This window comes from Corythoichthys intestinalis, chromosome 19 (assembly GCF_030265065.1).
Source record: "Corythoichthys intestinalis isolate RoL2023-P3 chromosome 19, ASM3026506v1, whole genome shotgun sequence".
Classification (NCBI taxonomy): domain Eukaryota; kingdom Metazoa; phylum Chordata; class Actinopteri; order Syngnathiformes; family Syngnathidae; genus Corythoichthys; species Corythoichthys intestinalis.
In genome coordinates this window covers 38,500,629-38,525,113 of record NC_080413.1, presented here as the reverse complement: position 1 = coordinate 38,525,113, position 24,485 = coordinate 38,500,629, and the positions used below count along the sequence as shown (strand labels likewise).

Sequence of the window (24,485 nt, the reverse complement as noted above, 5' to 3'; positions counted from 1 at the left end):
TTTGGGGATTTAAGCATTTTTTCACAAGAATTTTCAACGAAAAAAACTCTTTCTGTGATTCCACTCAGTCAGCTTTGACTGTCTCGCCAATAATGCAGCCCCCTTATTTAGTGCCCCCGCGCCCCATCAATACATTATGAAGCCTATGACCGCTACCCACTTTACATACATGTACCTTAGCTGGGAGCTACGAAGAAGCATCAATATAAAGCCATCTATTGATGATAATTTGATGTAAATGAGCCAAAAGATAAAGGATTTCCTTATTCATGAAGCAGATTCTAAAATATAGGGTCAGGAGATGCACATTATTACTCCCATTCGCTATTACATCACTTACGTCGTAACGCTACAATGTAGCTTGGAGCTACGACGAAGTGCTGGTATAGCCTATAAATCATTCTATTGATTATAACAATGTAGAGGAGCCAAAAAATGAAGGCTTTCTTTTTCTTTATTTGTAAAACTGGTTCTAAAAAAAAAGATGCTTTCACTATTGTGGATTTTAACAGAGACGAAGTGCTACGTAAAGTAAGTAGCCCAACGTACTATTACTACTAGAATAAAAGTCGTATTATTATTATTTCCTTTATCTATGGCTCATCTACATCAAATTATAAACAATAGATGGCTTTATATTTATGCTTTGTCGTAGCTGCCAGCTATTTTTTAATTAAATAAATTTGTAGCATTGAATCTTTATATTTATTTAATTGATGTGTAATATTTGGTTAAAAAAAAAAAATTCACTTGCATATTTTAAACTTAAACAAATTATGTCACAATGAAAAAATAGTGCTTGTAAATAGGTCACGGATATCCACCTCATAACTATTGCTTAATTGTTTTTGTTATTGTCGCATTCCTCCTGATATTTTAGATGAGAAATAATCGATCCAAATAAAGAAAATTTTTGGAAAAAAAAAAAAAAACGTTTAAAAGGGTAAATATTTGAAAATCTCGACCACACCTTGATGTCTGTGATTTCTGCATTGCGACTCTTGTTATATTACCGTGTTTCACCCATAAAATCCCCAAAACGTCCGGTGTGGCTATTCACAGCTGTGTTTTGACACTCAGTGAGACATGCTACACGGAGTTTTAGGATCGAAACAAGGTAAATATGCGATAATATCTACTTAAAATCATGGTGTCTTTAATGGTGTCACCTCGAGTTAGGGTTTAGGGGTTAAAAATTATTATTTCTTTAAAATGCCCTCCTGTTCAAGTTTTTTTCCCCCCCAGAAAATTGAAATTTTAAGATTTCCAATGATGTATCACACATGCATATAGGACAATTTTGAAATTTGGCCAAATTGGGGGTCTCAGAGCGGAACTTAAAAAAGTAGAGTCACCTGAGTGTTTTCCGCCATATATATGTATATATATATATATATTTTTTTTTAAAGAAAAATCACTTCAATCAAAGAATGTTTTTTTCCCCAATCATAGAAAAAAAAAATTGAATGCCAAAAAATATTTGAGAATCAAGAATTTGCAGTTGAAAACTTCATTTTTAATTGAAAATTTTTTCTTTAATTGAAGCAATCATTTTTGTGTTTGGGCCATTTTATGGGTATTTGTGTCATCAATCATTCAAACCCCCCAAAAAGTTGCTTTAATAAAAAAAAAAAAAAAATTAAATCAAAGAAAACCTCATATGCAAAAATAAATCCTCCAGATTAGATTTTTTTTTTTTTTTTTTTTGATTGAAGTGAAAAAAAGTTTTGAAGTCTTTTTTTTTTTTTTGATTGAATCATTTTGACACAAATGTTGCGCCTCGCTATTGGTCAGACATGTTTGAGTGACAAGTGGCAACACCAACAGTGTTTCCTGAATAACATTAAGAAGCAAGAATCATGGCCACTACTCGCCGGCCCAGCAAGCCGTCAAGCAGTGGTAACTGCTGAAAAAGCACTGAAAAAGGTAACACAGGATCTTGGTTCCATATTTTAGCATTTCCGAAATCAGAAAACGACATGAATTTCAATTCAATTTTCCATAACCTGTAACCGAATTACACAATTATGTGAACATGGCTGGAGATGAAATTTTTGCCAGAAGTTGCATATTGACGAACACAATGTTTTTTTTCTTCTTCTCTTTTTTTTTTTTTTTTTTTTTTTTAAATCTACAGTAAATAAATCAAGAGTTTGACCAGTTAATGGATAAGGGCATTCTAAAAGGTATTTTATTCTCTCACCTGTATTGTTTTCCACCTGCTTGCTTCTATTCAGTTGTGCCGGGTTTTGTTTTGACAAAGCACTCTCCTGGAAACAAAAGGAAATGAAACACTGCATGCTTCAAATCGAAATTCCTAAAGAAAATCATGACACTGTCAATGTCAGGAGGCACTAGTTCATAATTTTGAGTCAGTACTTGGGTAAATGTAAAATACAGATTAAAGATGCTATGAAATACAACAGCACGTGACGCTAAAATGATAGCAGAGATTATTTTGGACACAAATGCATCCAAAAAAGTGTCAGAGAAGGCCTTAATAATGAAATTAGATCCTAATTAATCTTCCTTTCTAAAAAATCTCCAACCAATGTCAATGTCCAGTGTCACATCCAGAATGAGTTGCAGATGTTTGCATTTTGCTAGCATGCTAACCATTCTCTTGTTGCTGTGTGACTGTTGAGGTATTCTGTCAACATGTACTAGCTAGTGCAACGCTAGAAGGCTAGATATGATCATCTAGCCATCCGTTTGTGATGTTGAAACCAGAATTGTTGAAAAAAATTAGGCCTTTCCTAATGCATTGTTTTGGGCGTAATGAATGAAATGGTTAAAAAAAAAAAAAAAAAAAAAAAAAAAAAAAAGGCCAGATTTGAGTGAATTCCTTTTCAACAAAATGATTACATTATTACACTCATTTTCATTTTTGGACAAGCACACCATCTCATTGTACCTTTAAGAGGTTTTAAAAATGTTATTCTAAGTCCTAGGTTTTTCGAATGCATATATTTACAGTACATGAACTGTCATTTTACCTCAAACGTATCAATGTCGATGCCCTGTTTCCCATATAGCAAGGCCTGAAAATCTTCTAGACTGCAGTCAATGCTGTCCAAATAGTCCATCAGCTCCAGCCTGACAACAGGGACATAACATCACCATGAAAGTGTATCTGCATAATGTCAGTATTTCCAAAGTAAAAATATGCACATTGATTGACAAATTCACCAGCAGGTGCTGGCGGCTGTGCAATGTTGACATAACACAGTACACTTACACCAGTGACTTAACAGTCATTTCTAACTAGTAACTACCATGCCTGACAAGTTCAAACTTGAAATTATTAATGCTTTCACACTTTTCTTCATAGGTCAGAGGTGGTAGTACAGTGGTCCCTCGTTTCTCGCAGTTGATGGGGACCTGCCCATCCCCCGCACGAAAATCCACGAAGTAGAGGCGGATCTTACTTACTGGCGGTGTGCCAATAAATCGATCATTAGATTCATTGAGGTTCGACACGTCACGATTCAATTACGATTCATAAATGTTGAAAAATGATGATTTTCTCTAATAACTTAATGACAGCCGCTAGTAGCGGAACGGAATTCAAGACATGTCTGCCGCCCGGACACCTAAAGGGATGCACAAGGTTATGATGGCTGCAGCTGAAGTTACCGAGCGAGAGAATTACTCCAGCTCAAAAGACTAGAAAATAAATTTGCGTATGAGACAGGCAGGGACCCGGCGGTCGTGCTTTGGGTCCTCTTTTATGCGCAAATTTTTTTTTATAGCGAGAGGGGAAGAGAGAGTTTGTTGCTCTTTGCCTTTCAGCTGTCCAGCAGTAGGTTCAAGTTGTGTTAATTGGAAAATGTCCCTAGTGTGTCGCTAATATAAATCATAATCATAATAATCGTCTGTAAGAGGTGAGTACCCTCTTGCATTCTTTAGCCTTCAATTGTTGATGTTTTTGAGATGTTACTAGTTAGCGCAGCGCGCTATGCTAATTTGCGAATTCGCTAAGATGTATTTCCATGTCCATTTGTGCGTTGTTTGGTGGTGTACAAAAGTTACTCCAGATGCAGAACATGTAAAACCAGGATTAGGTACAGCGGTAACACTACAAATATGCGAAATAGTACAGAAATCTGAAAACAAAGTATATTGGTTAAAGAAGTTGTATTTCTAAAGACACTTTGTTTCCAGAAAATGTGGAATTCATTCCACCAGTGTAAATTTCATTGTATTGTTGAGAGACATAAGTACTGCTTTTGAAACAGCTAATTTTTTTGTACCTTCTTGTGAAAAAGAGCATCTTAAGGTGTGTTGTTAAGCTGTATGTTGTTAAGCATGTTGAGAAATAGTACAGCCTTTGAAATGGTTAATATTTTTGCAATTTCTTGTTAAAAAAAAAAAAAAGCTTAAAGAGCATACGACACGAGAAAAAAAGTCTTAAATGGCATTATAATGTGAATTAGAATCATATTTTGAGACGATTCGACTATATACAACAATTTAGCAAAGCACAGATGACGAGAAATTAGCCTTTTAATCTGCCAGTTAGCCACGCCTACCATTATAGGGCTTTAGCGTCCCCAACAGGTGGATGACGTCAGCGGTAGACTGGTCTCATCGATTTTACTATTCAGCCCATTGAGGGGGAATTATTCAGAAGGAGGAAAACGCGACGAAGAAAGCCGCCAAATGTCATTGTTTCAGTCTCTCTACTCCAATATTTTTACAGGATATTCTTTTTATCCAAGTATTTTTCCCCAATAGCAATATAAATGGCTTGAGAAGGACCAGTCAGCCCGTCGAGGGAGAACTATTCAGAACGAGGAAAACGCGACGAAGAGAGCAGCAAAATGTCATTGTTTCTGTCTCTTTACTTCAATATTTTTACAGGATATTCTTTTTATCCAAGTATTTTTCCCCAATAGCTATATAAATGGCTTGAGAAGGACCAGTCAGCACGTCGAGGGGGAACTATTCACAATGAGGAAAACGCGACGAAGAGAGCGGCAAAATGTCATTGTTTCTGTCTCTTCAATATTTTTACAGGATATTCTTTTTATCCAAGTATTTTTCCCCAATAGCTATATAAATGACTTGAGAAGGACCAGTCAGCCCGTCGAGGGGGAACTATTAACAATGAGGAAAACGCGACGAAGAGAGCGGCAAAATGTCATTGTTTCTGTCTCTTTACTTCAATATTTTTACAGGATATTCTTTTTATCCAAGTATTTTCCCCAATTGCTAAATAAATGGCATGGTCATGACAAATAACAGTCTTGTGCTGAATGGAATATGAAATAATAAAAATGCATTTATTCAGGACGACATGGCAAAATTACTCCATAATTGTCAAAACTGTCGACTTCACCTTTACTGTCGCACCTCCCGAACTATATTTTATGACACCTAAATCGGACATATGTCATTTCCCTTCCCCGGCTTCGGAGAATGTAAACAAACCAGAAGGCGTGACAGCTAGCCGACATGCTAACCCGAACCGAGTGATGTTTCAAAGTCTTCAAAGCGGAAAATCACACATAACTATCCTGGATTATTTGACATGACGACCCGGTTGTCTATTGTCGTTGCGGATCGGCAAACCGCCCGGCGGAGAGCAATTTACAGTTCGTTCCCCGGAGGAGGGTGGCTGGAGTTGTTGTGCAGCTAACGGGCTGCTGCTAATGACCATTAGGACAGCTTTTTACATGCCTATCAATGATCAAACGTAAGTAGTCCTTCATTTAAAGGAAGTTTGTAGTGTTTACTTTGTAATCGCTGTATTCGTATTTGACATAATACCAAACAAGATGTTTACTCACTTCCTCGTAAGTCCAATGGTCCCACAGTAAATATCCACGGTGAATGGGAACCTTTTGAAACTCCAAAAAGGCGCATACGCCTCTCCCTTATACAGAATGATTTTTCTGCAGCCGTTTGGCTGGCGTGATGCGAAAAATAAACGTATTAATCCGCAAATTCAGCTGAATCTTTCATCCCCATACACAACAGTACGCTGTATAGTGAAGAGGACGTCTTCTACCGTACACGTCACAGCGCCCTCCTCCTCAATGCAAGACCGAAGCCGGAAGTCACTCATTTTCCTGGCGCGGGATTAAAAAAACTAAATAAATATAGCGATCGCCTCCACACACATCCAAGCGGTCCATATCATTCAGGAGCATAAAATACCGCGTGTATTATGAAATAAACATGCTTTTTCGTGTCACAGGCACTTTAAGGGCAGCTTTTTGTTGTATGGGCATGTTCCCATCGTTCCTGTTTTATTGATGATATTTTAAATAAATAATGGACGTGCATTTCCTTGGCTACTTTAATTAATAATGTATGATGCATCGATAATCGGGATAACGGTGATCATCGTCTATACCTTGATCATCGTTCAATAATCGAATCGTAGCTCCCTGAATTGTAATCGAATCGAATCGTGGGGTGCATTAGATGGCACCCCCCTATTATTTACTTAAAAAAAAAAATTAAAAAAAAAAAAAGTATAATTTAACATAAAAAAAAAAAAAAAAAGACCCCCCAAAAAAACTTATATGTATATTTTGATATAAAGTTTTAAAGCACTGCAAATGTAATAGAAAACAATGATTTGTACATGAATACATACATATATCTTAACATTTTGAAATAAAATACTGTATTCATTTATTTATTTATTCTTTAAATCCGCGATGGACTGAGGGGGCAAAGTTTGAAGCGCAAAGTAGCGAGGAATCACTGTAATGCATTACATTTACTCCGTTACAGTTACTTGAGTAACTTTTTGTACTTTGAGAGTAGTTTTACCACGCCATACTTTGTTTGGGATTTTCAGTGAGAAAAGTTAAAAGTTAACAACAAAATATACGTTTATATTTTCATTCATTTATTTCTCTTTATATTTATGTTCCATTTATTTATTCATTTATTACTTTTTATTTTTATTTTGACACTCCTGTGATTCCATACATTTGTTCGCATGTTAGTCTAATCAGTATAGTGCATAAAATGATGACTCCAGTGGTCGTGTCATTGTCTCTTAACCTGAAGGTTAGGGTTCAATCCTGCCTGCGACCATGCCGAAGTGTCTTACAATGACCTCTCAGTTGCACCTAATGCCAAATGGCAAATGAGGAAAGCATTTTTGAGTGCTTCTTGTGACTACTTTTCCCACCAAAAGATGTAGATGTCTTTCATGTAGTAAGTACATGAAGCACCGTATTTGCAGCTCTGGCTTGTTAAAGTCAGCAATGTTACTTGTCACAATTTTGCTACTTTGGCGCTTAAAGAGTTAAAAGTGCATGGCCCACAACTGTTACATTATAATAATTAAATTTCATCATGAAATATAGTGTGCTTTTTATGCAAATTTCCAAACCCCAGCAAGTCAAAAAGAAGAAGAAGAAAACACCCGTTGCAGACAAGATTGCAGACGACACTGTAAACTTACTTTCCCAAAAGGTTAATATTCTGTGAGATAGCCCCATTCTCCTTGAGTATGGAGTCCATCATCTTGACAGGGTCTTCGAGGCTAAGACCAGCAGGTTTATTGAGCTGAAGAGCACTGCTGGTTGGTCTGCTGCTGTCAAAAGTGCCGCTCCTTAGCTGTCCCACAACGTCGGCCTCTTTCACATCTTCTATGCAAGCCTCTGCCTCAGCTTCCAGCACTGGGCAGGTGTCCAATTCTACTTCCACTATTTCAACATCACTGAAGACATTAAAATAGGCCCATCATTAAAGGTTGTTGCAGTGTGTGTATTAAGTCTGTTATTAATATATTATTGAGTCGGCAAACTCACTTCCGAGTTGATTTCAACTTTAATTAAAAGGCCACATATTATACAGTAGGGAGAACAAGTATTTGATACACTGCCGATTTTGCTGGTTTTCCCACTTGCAAGCCATGTAGAGGTCTGTAATTTGTATCATAAGTTCTCTTCAACTGTGAGGGACGGAATCTAATACAAAAATCCAGAAAATCACATTGTATAATTTTTAAATAATACATTTGTATTTAACTGCATGAAAAAAGTATTTGATACATTACCAACTAGTAAATATTTGGGCTCTCAGTTCTTTTTTAAGAACCCCACATGTTCTCCACATATTACCGGAAGTAACTGCACCTGTTTGAACTTGTTACCTGTATAAAAGACACCTGTTCACATGCTCAAACAAACAAACTCCAACCTCTCCACAATGGCCAAGACCGAAGAGCTGTGTAAGGACATCAGGGATAAAATAATAGACCTGCACAAGGCTGGGATGGGCTACAGGAAAATAAGCAAGCAGCTTGGTGAGAAGGTAACAACTGTTGGAGCGATTATTAGAAAATGGAAGAAGTTCAAGTTGACGGTCAATCTGCCTCGTTCTGGGGCTCCATGCAAGATCTCACCTCGTGGGGCATCACTGATCATGAGGAAGGTGAGCGATCAGCCCAGAACTACACGGCAGGACCTGGTCAATGACCTGAAGAGAGCTGGAAACACAGTCTCGAAGAAAACCATCGGAAACACATTACGCCGTTATGGATTAAAATCCTACAGCGCACGCAAGGTCCCGCTGCTGAAGCCAGTGCATGTCCAGACACGTCTGAAGTTTGCCACTGACCATCTGGATGATCCAGAAGAGCAATGGGAGAAGGTCATGTGGTCGGATGAGACCAAAATTGAACTTTTTGGTCTAAACTCTGTCGTTGTGTTTGGAGGAAAAAGAAGGATGAGTACAACCCCAAGAACACCATCCCAACCGTGAAACATGGAGGAGGAAACATCATTTTTTGCGGCTGCTTCTCTGCCAAGGGTACAGGACGACTGCACCGTATCGAGGGGAGGATGGATGGGGCTATGTATCGCCAGATCTTGGCTGACAACCTCCTTCCTTCAGTGAGAGCCCAGAAGAAGGGTCGTGGCTGGGTCTTCCAGCATGACAACGACCCAAAGCACACAGCCAAGGCAACTAAAGAGTGGCTCCGTAAGAAGCATCTTAAGGTCCAGAAGTGGCCTAGCCAGTCACCAGATCTGAACCCGATAGAAAATCTATGGAGGGAGCTGAAAGTCCGTGTTGCCCGGCAGCAGCCCCGAAACCTGAAGGCTCTGGAGAAGATCTGCATGGAGGAGTGGGCCAAAATCCCTGCTGCAGTGTGTGCAAACCTTGTTAAGGACTACAGGAAACGTTTGGTATCTGTAATAGCAAACAAAGGTTTCTGTACCAAATATTAAGTTCGATTTTTGTGATGTATCAAATACTTATTTCATGCAATTAAATGCAAATTTATTATTTAAAAATCATGCAACGTGATTTTCTTGATTTTTGTATTAGATTCCGTCCTTCACAGTTGAAGACAACTTATGATACAAATTACAGACCTCTACATGCTTTGCAAGTGGGAAAACCAGCAAAATCAGCAGTGTATCAAATACTTGTTCTCCCCACTGTACTTATTTAATTAAATTTTCTCACAAACTCGCATGTGACCTCGGGAGCACGTTTTTGCCGTACAAGAATAAAGAGTAATTGCACATCCACTCGTTAGGTGGCAGTGGCGTTCTCATTTTCAGAGTGTGCTCAGTGCAGTATTTTTGAACCAAACAAGAGCACACAGAAAAGAGCACTGGAGATATGAAGGGCTAAAACGAGGAAATATGACGAACTGTATGTAGCTTTGAATATTAATACAGTGGGACACGAGGAAAAGCTAGTCTGTTTACCATGTCTATAAATGTTTGCAGCGGACAGCATGAACCCAAATCAATTAAGACATCACTTAAAGGCATTAGACCCTAATCACATTGGTAAGCCGCTTGATTTTTTTTTTCAGGGAAAACATGCCAAATATTGCCAACAACTGTCCCGCTTTGTTTCGCAGTGTTACATCAGTAAACCAGCAAGAAGTGTTAGCATCATAGAATGTGGTGTACCATGTTGCTCAGTGCAAAATAACCCCACACCATAGCAAAGGAGCTGATACTGCCTGCATCAAAAATAAAAACTGTCCTTCTGTCCAATGTCTTTTTTGTTCTATTAATTTTTGTTTTTTTTCCCGGTCAAATTGTTTGGCATTTTGTCCTCATGAGTTAATGTTGCTTATCAATTTGAATTTATTATTATTTATTTATTTAATTTTTCAGTATCAAATGGTCAAAAAAATGTACCTTGAGAGTATTTTTACAGTTTTGATGTGACTTTTTTAATCAGGTAAATTGATGCACTTTGTTTTGTTTTTAACAGAAAAGACAATGTTCATAAAGTTATACTTTATTTTAAGTTGATCTATATTTTATTCATAACGTCTAAGTAAAGCTGTCTCAGTAGCTAAAGTTAGATAGCTTCATGTCTTCGTTTGCAGTCTGTTCTATCAGTGCGCTAAAATTAAATCTGTCCTTCTTCAAAATTCAACATATCACATCCTAAAAGGCGGCTTGAAGTTAGTTTTCTATTTTTAAGATTTTGTGAATGGACAGTTAAATATCCCAACCCTTTGCTACACTTTAAAGCAGTAATGTGAAGTCATTTCATAACATGCCAAAAAGGGTCACAATTAAAATAATTAAACATTGTCCAACAAATAAAGCATGAAAAAAGAATTTATATGTTGTATATTTGACAAAATAATCGCGTTTCCGAAGTTCCAGCCTGAAAGGGGACGAACCCGGAAGTGATACGTCACACCGGGAACAGCGATGGCAGCTCCATACATACGGCCGTCATACAAAGCCCTTCAAACAATGATTCAAACAGCGATATATCGAGCGCAAGGGAGGAGATCCAAGTTTTTGAAGAGTTGGAGGAAGAAGAGGAGTTGGAATTTTATGTTGGAATTTTATGTTGGACCTAACGTGTATTAGCCAGACGCTAATCAGGATGCAAACAATGTGCCTAGACTACCTGACATGGAATGGATACAAGACCCATCGAGATAACAAGATTGGTAAGATATAGGCTGTTATTATTTTCATGATTTGAAGATTCAGGTATTTGCACATAATTTTTTTTGTCTATCTGATGACATTGTTAAAAAAACATAATAATCAGACTTCATGTTCATTTTGGCAGATCCGACAGCTCTCGTGCATATAAAATAATAATATAAAAACGTTGGGGTGGGGGTGGGGGGGGGGGTTTGAGTCGTTGATGGCTTTCTCCACTTTATTGTGGCAACAATAAGAAAACAAAATAATAGCGGACGCAAAGTTTTGCTTCTCGCTGATCTCCTCCTCGCCTCCTACTACACCAGCGTCTCTTAAACGGATCGTGCATAGTGTCTTGTTATGAGCTTTTTGTTTACAAATGTATCGAACACACGACGTGCTGACAACTTTGTTTCTTTATTAACACGTAGAGCTAACCGTACAACACGACTCGGGGCTCTCGGGAGGAAGTGGCGTCTAATGGCGTGAGGAAATGTAGTTTTTTCACACAAGATGACAGATTACAAAGCACCACTTCAATGTTGTCCCGAGACTACATTTACCATGATTCACTGCGTGACCAGCGCGCGCACTGATTTGCTGCCAGACATTAAAACCAACATGCTTGTTGATGTCACCTGTCAGCGGCTCGCACGTAAAACACAAGCTAGAAGGCTATCAAGCGATCATCGTGAAAGAAACGCCGAACCATACAACTGCAAAGCAATGCTTGAAGCATGAAGGTGGAAATATATAATACAAATACAAATAAATGTCCACAAACTCACCGGCGGTGTGTCTCTTAAGGCAACGTGACCGTGAATTACCGCGACGCCGACCCGCTTATGTGCACATCAACACCCCTTTCCCGATTGACAGTGAATTAACCCTTTCGGACAAGACCGTAGATGACGCACAATTTAAACACGCTTAACCTAGCGAACGCAAAACTATGATCGGGGATTGCCAGGAGTTAACTTTCAAATCCTTGATCATAAGCAGACCGGTTAAGGAAGCAGGCATCTTCGAAGTGTTTGCAGCAGAGAGCACTACTCGATGATGGCGTGAAATTCATTCGCTTCGTGCGAACGAAAGATGTCCATTTATGTGCCCCGCTATCCTTTTGCCACTCATACAACTTTTCGTTTGAGTGAGAACAAAACATCACTACACAGCGCCGTGACATCTTACCGAGAAGCAATGCAACAAACAATACTGTTCTATGGCGGACTTCCCTCGCACTTCCCGGTGTGACGTAATTTCCGAAGATTGCTGAAGAAAAGCATTTTCGTTGTCAAGGGCGTTGCTATGGGTTAAACAAAGAATCTGGAAGGGTTGCGTTAAAAAAAAAAAAAAACGAAAATATGTTTATAACTGTTTAGCCATTGATATTATTCAAAAAGATGGTTGGCCAACCTTACTTCACATTACTGCTTTAATATCCCAAGCTTGCTACAATTTTTAAATTTTTCGATACAACCCTCCGCTGCATATTGTAAACCCCTTTGCCTCTCTGGAAAATGTTGCCCTGGTGTTGCTCCAAAATACATCACTTAAAACACTCGTCTGCAACCCGGTCCTAAAAGGCCCGCTGTGGGTTTTGGTTTTTGTTCCTGCCGATCCAGCACAGGTAGTTGAACCAATGAGGTTTCTGCAGCACCTGATTGCAATAAACTGATTGCACTTGTAAAACACCAGATTGGTGAAAAAATGTTGTCATTTGAATGGTTGGAATAAAATCCTGCACCCGGACCAGGTTGGAGACTACCGCCTTAAAACACTTAGGTGTACGTCTGCTTGCAATGGCTTGTGCCGTTGGAGTCACGGAGCTTGTTGACTTAGCAACTGTAACTGAGTCTGGGGGGACTTTTGCGAAAGGTCAATTGTTAACTTAGCTTGTTACATGAAGCCATGTTATAAACTTGCTCGTGTTGGTGACGTCATCAGTATTTTAGTCCCCTAAACTGGCAAACTTGTATTGGGGCCTTACTGCCACCTAGTGTTCTGGAGTATGGGGGACATGCCACCAAAACCTTTGGGTTTTAAACCGATTCGGCTGTGATGACAGGGCGGAGCTTTTGCGAAAGGGCAGTTACACAAGTTGGAGGATGCGGTAATGCTCCATTTGGTTGGTTTGCCAACTACCACTACACCCAAGGAGAAGGATAGACACACAACAAGAATATTCAACCAATTATAGTTAGTGACTCACCTATGCTCGTTATTTCTGGGTGACCCATCGGTGATCTCAGTGGCTCTATCTACATCGTTGTCCGAAAAGTCACAGATGATGACGTCGTCTGATACTTCGGAGGCCTTAACACCATTCCGACTGCTGACAGGTGACTAATGAATTGAAAAAACTAAATCTCAGAGTCAACACATTGATTAACAGCCTTGATTATCAGTTGTCATTACTTCATATTTTATAGCCAGTGACTGCCCAAAATGAAATAATAATAGTTTTAGGCACACTCCCGGTCACCTACAATACAAATAAAAGTATTTCCCTAAACAAATATTTTCTTTTTGTACTAAACAGCAATAAGGAAGGACAACGAGACACTGAGGTGGACTTCCGCCATTTCATGCAAAAATGATTCTGAGAAAGGTATTGTCATACCAAGGGGTCAAATTTAAAGCTCTCTATAGAGCCTACCCACGTACCACGTGCTCGCTGTATGGTTCCGCCCACTTGTCCGTCATTTTGACTCTGTATTAGCATTGTTTTCAATTGATGGCGGAATTTAAAATGCATTTCATGGAAGACCCGGTGCTTTCTGATGCCGCAAACTTACTGGATCTGTTGCATAAAAGGCGTTATGAGGAAAAGCTTCGTTCTATACAGTCGCCAGATCCATATTTGATGCCCAAATCGATGTTTTTCGACCCACTGTCTTCGCCCTGTCTGCCTGACATCTGCTACGCAGATATTTACAATTATCTTGTCCACACTAAATCAGCCTATTCTCACGAAAATATGAAAAACTTCAAGAGCTTGGAGGCTTATAAATACTTCGTTGCTGGTTGGGTGAAACAGGTCCTCGTCCACGAAAATTCGGCAGGAATCTATCTTGTGCTTGGAAAGGTGAGTTACGAAATTTTCAATTCAAAATCTTTTGTTATTGCTAACATCCACTGTCAAGTCTAATGTATTTCATGTCGTTTGTCAATGGAGTTAAGGCTTTTAATGTTTATATGGTTTAGCGATAGCACTCTCACTACATACATACGTGTATGTTGTCGGCGATTAGCCTAGCAATGATCTTAATTGTGGTTATTTGTCAGCCCCGTAGACGAGGCCAGTTTCTTTCACTTGGTACCAGCTAAATATTATTCAAAAAATAACGATGGTGGAAGAAAGGGAAGTCACAAACATCTTGAATTTGAAACTATGTCGTACTACGTCGTATGTTGTCGGCGATTAGCCTCGCAATGATCTTAATTGTGGTTATTTGTCAGCCCCGTAGACGAGGCCAGTTTCTTTCACTTGGTACCAGCTAAATATTATTCAAAAAAATAACGATGGTGGAAGAAAGGGAAGTCACAAACATCTTGAATTTGAAACTATGTCGTACTACGTCGTATGTTGTCGGCGATTAGCCTAGCAATGATCTTAATTGTGGTTGTCAGGCCAAAACCCTCTAAATATATATTAAATGCATCTTACCAGATATAAAATGACTACTACATAGTCTGTGGTGATTTTTTGGTGTCCAGTTTTCACGTCGAATTGCAGCCGTCCATTTCGCTCTCCTCTTTGGATCCCTCGGAATACGGTAAAACTTCAAGTCTCTCCTTCCATCTTCTCTGTTAGTGCAACCAACAGCCACACACGCCTTCACCATTTTGATTATTAATGTTAAGGAGCAGAAAAACACGCCGTAAATAGGAGAAATGTACGTAGCCGTAACAGGTTAACACTATGTTTTGACGGACAAGTGGGCGGAACCATACAGCGAGCACGTGGTACGTGGGTAGGCTCTATAGCAGAGCTCCACTTCCTTAGTCAAATGAACAAATAATTCAAGTCAAACTGGCAGTAGCGTCCATGGACTGAATATAAAGGTAGCGCCGCGCACCATCGTATATGGAATAATATTGGTTAAGCATGACATGACATTCTCTTTAGTGGAGCTCCATCTAGTGGGTGCATGACGCAACCCCAACTACTACTACTACCACTAACACTGCTCCTTATAATGCGGTGCGCCCTTTATGAAAACAGTTTTAAAATAGGCCATTCATTGAAAGTGTGGCTGATACTCCGATGCGCCTTCAGTGTTGAAAATACGGAACCTAGTTTTTCCTACCGTGCCAGAACACCTAATTTTGTGTCTCCTCCAGCTGTCAAATCCTACTTTAACCACTGGTCATACCACCCCCTCCATGAAAAAAATAATAATAAATGTAAAAGCACTGACCTGTTCTACACAAACTTTATCATCGTATAGCTCATGAAAATATTTGGCCTTCTTTCCATTGCTGTTCATGAGAATTGGCCTGCAACGGGTTAAGTGACATGTCAGCAATTCCATTATGATACTTTATAGATTTGAGAACACACCTTTTACGCTTTAAATTCAGAAGGTGGTTGTTCTGTACCAATGTGACGATGAACTGCACAAGCTGAAAAAGAAACAAAAGGAGGTCAATTTGGCAAACACCTGTCTAGCTCAAGTCATAGAATCATAATGATATTGACGGGACACGAGGCCGATTAATAGGGGCCCTGTATTGTTGGCGTGGCCTTCAAAGATGACCGAGTGAAATGACAGATGAAGGATGTGACGGCGCGGCCCCCTCACTGACAGCGTGCGCATGCACGCATGCACGCACGCACGCAATAGGCAGCAGCGGTGCTCGCGCACATGGCGCTCGTATTTTTTTTTAAAACTCTCGCCGTTGTTTGGACAATCGGGACACTTTTCTCTTCCAGGAAGTTGGCACCTCGATTTGTGGGCCCTTACCCGATTGCCAAAGTAATTAACCCAGTCTCTGTGCGCCTCCGTCTTCCCAGGTCCCTCGGGTTCACCCCACCTTCCACGTCTCCAGGATTAAGCCAATTAAGGAGAGCCAAACAGGCATGATGGTTTTGGGACCCTTAAATGGGAAAAGTTCCCACGTAATTTGGGAGCAGGTGCGCTTGAGGGGAGGAGTTACTAGTATAAAAAGAGGCATTTTCTGCAGGTAGAGGGGAGCATGAGGTGGGTTTGTCCATGCCAGAGCAGAAAGGTAGTGTTGTCTGAGCATAATCCCATTTTTGCTTCTTGTGTTTATATGTTTGGATGTTGCTGTGGAAATCCATTCATATTTTTTGTAAATAGTATTTTCTTCCTTTTTTTTGTGATTTTGACTTTTTGCTGTACATACTTATATATATATATTGTTGTTGTTTATATTCCAATGGTGCACTTTGGTTTTGCTGGGGGTCGAACATATTAAAAAACTCACAACACCTATATTCTCCTGACTACACCATCAGTTTTTTATTTTTTATTTTTTAGTAGCTGGAAGAACCCCGCGACATAGAGCTATTTCTTGTGAATAAATGCTTAAATCCCTGAATTCTTTATATATATAGACATAAAACAATCTCGATTCTTGGTTAAAAGCAAAAAAAAAACAAAAAAACGTGCAGTTAGCATTTATTTTACAAAAATATGTCGAAGTACGATGCTAGTCTGTTAGTCAGTGTAGCGGCCGTCATATGTAAACAGAGCTTTTCCTGTGAAAATTCTTGGGAATAAATGCTTAAATCCCTAAATTCTTTATAGATATGGATGCAAAACAGTAGCGATTTTTGGTTAAAAGCAAAAACAAAACTAAAAAGTGCAGTTAGAATTTATCTTACGTAAATGTCGAAGTATGATGCTATTCTGTTAGACAACAAAGAGATTTTTACATTGAAAATTGAGAATAAATGCTTAAATCCCTGAATTCTTTATAGACATGGACCCAAATCAGTCTCCATCCTTGGTTAAAATAAAATAAAAAAAACAAACAAACATGGAGTTAGCATTTTTTTATGTACATATGTCGAAGTACGATGCTAGTCTGTTAGTCAATGTGGCGGCCGCCATATGTAAACAGAGCTTTTCGGGTGAAAATTCTTGTGAGTAAATTCTTAAATCCTTGAATTCTTTATACATATGGACGTAAAACAGTCTCAATTCTTGGTTAAAAGCAAAACAAAAAAAAACAAAAACGTGCAGTTGGCATTTATTTTACGTATATATGTCGAAGTACAACACTAGTCTGTTAGTCAATGTGGCGGCCGCCATATGTAAACAGAGCTTTTCCGGTGAAAATTCTTGTGAATAAATTCTTAAATCCCTTAATTCTTTATAGATATAGATGTAAAACAGTCTCGATTCTTGGTTGAAAGCAAAAAAAAAAAAAAAGTCCCCCCCCCCCCCAACTTGAAGGACTGCCGCAGTGAAGGTCGAATCTGACCTGTCAATATCATTATGAAGTCTATGCTCAAGTATAAAACTAAACTTACCTTCTTTGTCAATATCATTATGAAGTCTATGCTCAAGTATAAAACTAAACTTACCTTCTTTATAAGTTGTTGCTGGTGGGCATGCTTCTGTCTCAAATCAGAAATCTCTGTCCACATAGCTTCATTCTCCCTGGACATACACAATTAGTTTGGAGTCATTATTAAGAAATACTGTACTAGTATATGCTTGGAAGGGAAATCATTAAGCTTTTAATAACAGATTTCCAGTATGGTTCATATATGAGGTGGGTAGTACAGGGTCCCCCCAGGATTGATAAATCTAAATTCAAGACTTTTAAGACCTTTTTTTAATGCCATTTCAACTGAAAATTAATACTTTTCTCGCACCCATTATTTAGATAATATTGAATTATATTAAAAAAATAAAGCACTGAACATCAAATTTAACCTCAATTACTAAGTGTGTTTGACAAAAGAATGCACATTTATTGAAGATACAATTAAAACATTTAAATATAAGGTCTTTCAGAATTTTTTCCCCCGGGATAAAATGGATTTTACACTATTATTGTAAAGCAACTTCAGAAATTACATTTGCAATACAACAGGTTTCCCTTTTAAGAGGACCTAATCAATGTGGTAGGTGATTGTCAAGTTGGCCACCTTAACTGTAAAGTGCTTGCAATTGGCAGTGAAAGTTTTAAAAACAGCCACTAAATGGCAGTAGTTTACCATTAATTACCACAAAATAAAAAAAGGACACATGAACATTTCCCTTGGTAATCGTTTTTTTCCTAATCAAATTACAAGAAGTATACAAAACACATGTTAATCCTTTGTTAGCTATTGAAGACGTTTCTTTTAATCAGATAGAGAAAATCCATACTCTTATTTAATCAAGAAAAACATTTAACTATACCAGGAGGTGTTCTACTATCACCTACATTATAATTTGCCTATCACCATGCCATGTTATTCAGATCAACGTTACCCCGCACTCGTTCCAATAACAGACAGTGTCAACCGTGTTGTGTGTGAGAGTGATGGTGAATCTACGACTCCGGTTTATCCATGCTAAGGCTAGTCCACCTGCCAATACCCCATTGAACATGGCTAACTCTTGAGTTAAAACTGCGATATTCACATTCATTCGAAAGGCAAACCGTGCAGAAATACATTATTGCATCGAACACATTTTAATTGGAGAAATTGGCAACTTACTTTGAAATGTTAAGCAGGTCCACTGCCTTCGCAAGAACTGCGACCCAAAGTATCTGGATGCGACTTGGTCGCCGATCCAATGCCTCACATGCTGGTCCATCTGTTTGGACTTGGTTGTATTGTTGAGGCTTTCGTCGAACATAACAACTAAGGCATCTGAGCAGTTCCTTGCATTTGCGCACAGTACTCTGCGATTGCCTGCTGTTGTGATGTTTATGCTAATTATGCTAACGGCGCGCACACACGAAGTGCAGTGCATCGTAAAAATTCTACGCGTCATCTTCGTTTTGGATTAAAAAAAACAAAAAAACTTCGTCACGGATATAATTCAGGTTGCACTGAGATGTTCTTGAAAATTAAAAACACGGTGAAAAAATTCCAGACTTACGACAGCTAATTTAACACTTTTAATACCTTTAATAATGGAAAACTAAATTCAATGCTTTTTTAATACTTTTAACTGTAGTAACGTGTAACATTTACTTGAGTAACTTTTGGAGAAAAATGTTAATTGTTCCAAGACACTTGCACACTATACTTTTTACTTCAGTAGATTTTTAAAGAAACGCTACTTTTACTCCGCTGCGTTACATTTTCCCCCTTTATCCTAAAGACTAGATTTGATTTGAGAGACGCCGACAGTGGCTCTACCAGTTTTACCAATGAGACGTCGCAACAATAATCACATGACCTAGTTATACCAATCAGACATAACAATACGGTCACATTACCACACACACGCTTGCAGTTGAAAGCCCTACGATTACGCCGGCCTGTTCAATCACGTGGCATCTTTAAAGCCCTGTTAAAAATAAAAAAAATGAGATAGCGCGCTGCAGTCAACATTACTTGAGAGTGCGGATTTCAACCTTTCTCTTAAGTTTTATTTGGCACTGGTAGACCGAGGAAAACCAGAGATATGACGGTTTTAATTTCATGACAAGGGAATGTTTTCTCCAGGAGAGGGCACTCATCCTCTTCAGACGGGTGATTATTCATTTCTGCAGGCTTTTTTTTGGTGGAATTCAGTGATTTTAGTGTTTTTTTTGGGGGGGGGCTTTATATTGTCATGTAATAGCTTTAGGACAGGATAATAAGAATAACAGTTCATATAGATGACGTTGTGCCGAGATAAAAAATACTATTGTTTAAAAACCAATAATCAAGACATTGTAAACAGGGACTCATTACTCGAATATTGTTTTTACCGAACACTATTTTACTTGCACTTGAGTAAATTTTTTGGATGATGACTTTTACTTGAGTAATAATATTTTGAAGTGATGTTTTTAATTTAATGGTAGGAAATTTGTTCGCTCCACTAGATGGCGGTCTTGCTCTTTAGACGGGATGTTTCATGTCTTTAGATTTTTCTAGTTGGAATCTGATGATTTTTATTTTTTTTTTAGGCCTAATAGGGTAATGTAATAAGTTATAGTACATTATGATAACGGATGATGTTGTGCTGAAAATTAAATGTAAAATGACACCATTGTTTGGAGAGAAAAAAAAAAAAAAAAGCTTTGACATTGTAAGCAGTTATTCATAACTGCTTACAATGTCTTGTTAATGTTAATGTTGTTAAACCCAGTGTGCCTCCGTCAGAGTAAATGAATCCAATTGTATTATTTGTATTCTTTGTTGTTGAGACGTTACTGCTAGCACAGAGTTTAGTTAACGATTACGCAGGTCAGTGTCTTAAATGTCAGTTTACTTTATATTGTGTTTTGAAGAAGCATATTAGCACTTCAGTTATTGAGATAGTAAAGTCTCATTTCTTTTTATAAAGAAACCAAACACATAAACCCATTCATGTAACATCTTTCAACACAAACTCCCATTCAAACTGTAAATTGTCATTCAAGAGTTCGCTTTAAAATGTTTGGATAGTAGTTATGAACAAAAGGTTGAAAAGAAACTGATTCATTACAGTCTGCCTCCTCCTTTATTTAAAAATTTTTGTTTAAAGAAATTAAATGAGTCATTGACAATTTATATCAGCGCTTTGCCTACAAGAAAAAAATGTCAATCAGCAGCACTTTTTTTTATTTGAATGAATCTGTCATAAAATATTGTTTCAGAAGAAGTAGTCTACAATTTTGTTTTCATTGTTAATTACAACATGCCTAAAACAACTTCAAGTTAAATTGTGAAGGTAATTGAAAAAAGTGACATCTGATTAGGAGTCTAATTAATCAATTATCAAAATAATAGTCAGTTGCTGCCTTACTTTTCACGGAATAATTTTTTAAATTTGTTTTTGAGTACATTTTTTGAAAGACTGCTTTTACTTTTATGCATGTACATTTGTACCATGAATGGGAAATAAATTTAAGAAGCTGACATGGGTTGCTACAACACAACTTCCCAGAGGTTGAACTGACCTTTTCAGTGTTGCGAGCCTGACATCAATGTTTTCCTGCTTGCTGTGAACACTCTGAACACTCGCCAAGATCTTGGAGAGGTCTTCTTGTCGAATCTTATTTTCCTCAGGACGAGTGTTCGAAACCTGAGTGTCAAAATTTGACCCCCCCCCCAAAAAAACAGTTCAGTATTTCGTTAACACACCGCTCTCATTTCATTTTTGATTTCATTTTCAGTCATCACGTTAAACTCATTTTCATTCCATTATTTTGAGAGAAACAGAAGTGAAATGCTGTTAAAATAACTTGTTTCTTAAAGGAGAGGAAAAAGGTACAAATCATGAGACATTAGGTCTCTTGTAGCCTTGACGATCAATGATTATGGAGGTCAGACCCTGCCTACACACATACAGTCTGCCAGCAGCTGACAACATTTAACACTCAAAGAGCCATTTTGACCCAGTTTCCACAGAAATGATAACATTTGCGCTGCACGCATATACTCACATTCGAATATTTGTATAATTTATATATTAGGGGTGTAACGGTATCTACAAGTCACGGTTTGTTACGTACGTCTGTTCAAGGGTCAAGCCGATATCGATAACCGATAATAAATATATATATATAATTTTTAAAATGTATAACCTGAGTTTTTGAACACCTGGAGGTTTAAAAAAACGAACAAACATAGATTTGCCTTTGATCTCACCAGATTTTTCACAATGACATGAACAAAACGGTGCGTTTCACTTCTGCACTGCCCGACAGCCAGCTAAGAATGAATGCACTTCCATAAACCACACGGCTTGGTCTTTTCTTGCTTTTATGGGAAGACACTCGTATTAATATTGTGAAAGTACAGAAAAATACACATATTCAATACTCAATATGCAACAAACTGCCCAATACACTTATATACACAACTATTATATGTAGAGCTGTCCCGACTAGTCGACATAGTCGACGTAATCGATGACGTAAATCCATCGACGAGCACAACATCCCGTCGACGGTTAATGAAGGGTTAAAAAAATATATGCGTGGAAAGTTAGAATGTCGGATGCTCTGTTTGCAAGTGGGGAAAGCGGCACAAAGCCAAAAAAAGCGCACCAGAGTGTCCAAAACATCGACTTATTTCAAAGAAACAAAGGAGAGTACGCTCTTCTGTCCTGTCTCTTCAGTGCCAAGCTTGGCTGCACGTCGGCCGTGAATAAACACCTCAAGCGCCTTCACGCAGTTTGTAATTTTTTTTATTTTTTGTACACCAGAGGGTGCTGTCGCCTTACTAAATAATAATGTTTCATTGACAATGGGCCTATAAGTGCTATTAGTATTGTTCTTAATGCTAATTGAAAGGTTTATTTCATGTTATGGTTTATTTTATGGTATAGAAAATTATATAAGGTTAAAAGGTCATAAATATATACAGTATATACAGTGATTGCACTCAAGGGAGAGATTGTCAATGATAAGGTAAAGGCAATTCATATAGGCAATTCATTGATATATAAATAAGGTTTAAAAGTAAAAAGGTGAAAAGTTTTTGTTAATTTCTAATTGTGTTGCTTTATTTGTGTGCACCGTAGCCTTTACGGTGTGTTTACATCAAGGATGGAATAAAAGTTGTAAACCATCAGTTTAAGAGACCATCTTTTCAATCGGGATGCTACACTAGTTAATTCTATCAGCATTTGAACTCATTGTTTATTTGTGATTTATTATTGTTATTTACGTGTTTATTTGTACTTTAATAAATGATTTGAGTGTTCCAATATGTTTTTTGTGAATTGATAAGCGTCAACAAAAATTTCATTGCTAAATTAGTAAAAAAAAAAAAAAAAAAAAAAAAAAAAAAAAAAATTAATTATTAGATTAGTCGACTAATCGTAAAAATAGTCGGCTGACTAATCGGGAGAAAATTAGTCGTTTGGGACAGCCCTGATTATATGTATAGCATAGCACACTAGCTTGAGCTACTAAAGCATTGGCTGGCTTCTATAACACAACAACTTCTGAAGTTCTGTACATATCACCCTCCACCACAGAAGTAAACATATATTGCACATCCATATGTTATAGTAAACATAAAATACTTACAGACATATATTTCCGAGGCGGAAACGTAACAGAAAGCATTCACGATTGTCAATGCTACCGCTAGACACCGCAATATGTAAGTGAATGAACCAAACTACTGTAACAAAAAAACAGATGCAGCGAATTGTTCTGACCAGCAGGTGGCAGAAATGCCCCGCAAATGGTCAATTGATTTCCCATACTAGTGTGTAAACTGTAAAGCCAGCACAGTACATATTATCGGTCCTATTAATAATGTTATTGGATTTATCGGGATGACGTCATAATTCCTATTATTGGACCGATAATTATCGGACCAATAATTCTCATACACCAGTAATTTTTTTATATATATATGGCGGAAAACAGACAAGACTGAAAAAGCAGTTTCTGCTCTTGCACTCCTCTTTAAAAGAAACTGCTACATTTTAAGCCAAAACAACTGTTGTGTTAAATAAAACAATATGTCTATATGCTGCCATAGGAGATTCATGTCGCATTAAGCCCCCGAACTATTTTTAATTTGTCTGTTTTACCCTGAAAACCCCGTTTACAGACGTCGCGCAACCGCTTTTGTTTCAACCCAGCCATAAAACAAAGCTAATTAATCGGATTTATCATTTAAAATGTCTGTCATTTTTAGCTTAGAATCATTAATTGATGTCTAATATTTCGTTTAAAAAAAGAAAACGACTTTAAAAAATCATTCACTCGCGTATTTTAAACTTTTAAACAAATTACATCACAATGCAAAAAATGGTGTCTGTAAAAAACTCACGGATATTTGCCTCATAACCATCGCTTAATTGTATTTTTTTTTGTTTCTGTCGCATTTTTTCACGATATGTTAGATGATAAATAATCGATCCAAACAAAGAAAAATGGGGAAAAAAAAGTTTAAAAAGGAAAATATATGAAAAAGGAAATCTCGACCACTCCTTCATGTCTACGATTTCTGCATTGCGACACTTGTTATATTACCATGTTTTACCCAGAATATCTCCCAAAAATCCAGCTGTGGTCATTCACATCTGTGTCTTGACACCCGGTGATACATGCTACATGGAGTTTTTGGATCGAAACAAGGTAAGTACGCGATAATATCGATAATAGGTTAGCGATTTATATTGCAATATTAAAACAAAAACAAAAATACCCATTGTACCTCTTATAATACTGTTTAATTCAGGGGTTCATCTGTGAATGTTGAAGATTGCTGTATATAGTGTAAAAGGGGTCCAGGAAGCCATTTCTCTGCACACCTGCTGCTTTTATGAAGCATAACAAACGTTTGCATGTAAAAAAAAAAAAAAAAAAAACGTCCTGCAATGGGATGGCCAAATGAGGCCGATTGAAATCTTAAAAATGGTGGCACACCAAAACTAATATCCATAATTTCATGTTTTTATTATGTTTTTGTAGTAAACAGACCAAAGGAAACCTGTCAGCAAGACATCAGGAAACACT

General features: G+C 37.7%; 1 protein-coding gene across 1 annotated transcript in view; it reads right to left on the bottom strand.

Moving 5' to 3' along the window:
• Positions 1-24,485, bottom strand: part of hsf2 (heat shock transcription factor 2) — a 39,919-nt gene that overhangs the window by 8,394 nt on the left and 7,040 nt on the right. The window contains exons 4-11 of the mRNA XM_057823292.1: positions 20,961-21,085; positions 17,449-17,524; positions 15,457-15,518; positions 15,314-15,392; positions 13,102-13,235; positions 7,430-7,687; positions 2,997-3,096; positions 2,204-2,270 (exon numbers count right to left, since the gene is read on the bottom strand). Coding sequence (XP_057679275.1) covers positions 2,204-2,270; positions 2,997-3,096; positions 7,430-7,687; positions 13,102-13,235; positions 15,314-15,392; positions 15,457-15,518; positions 17,449-17,524; positions 20,961-21,085 — 901 coding nt within the window. The remainder of the gene's footprint in view (positions 1-2,203; positions 2,271-2,996; positions 3,097-7,429; positions 7,688-13,101; positions 13,236-15,313; positions 15,393-15,456; positions 15,519-17,448; positions 17,525-20,960; positions 21,086-24,485) is intronic.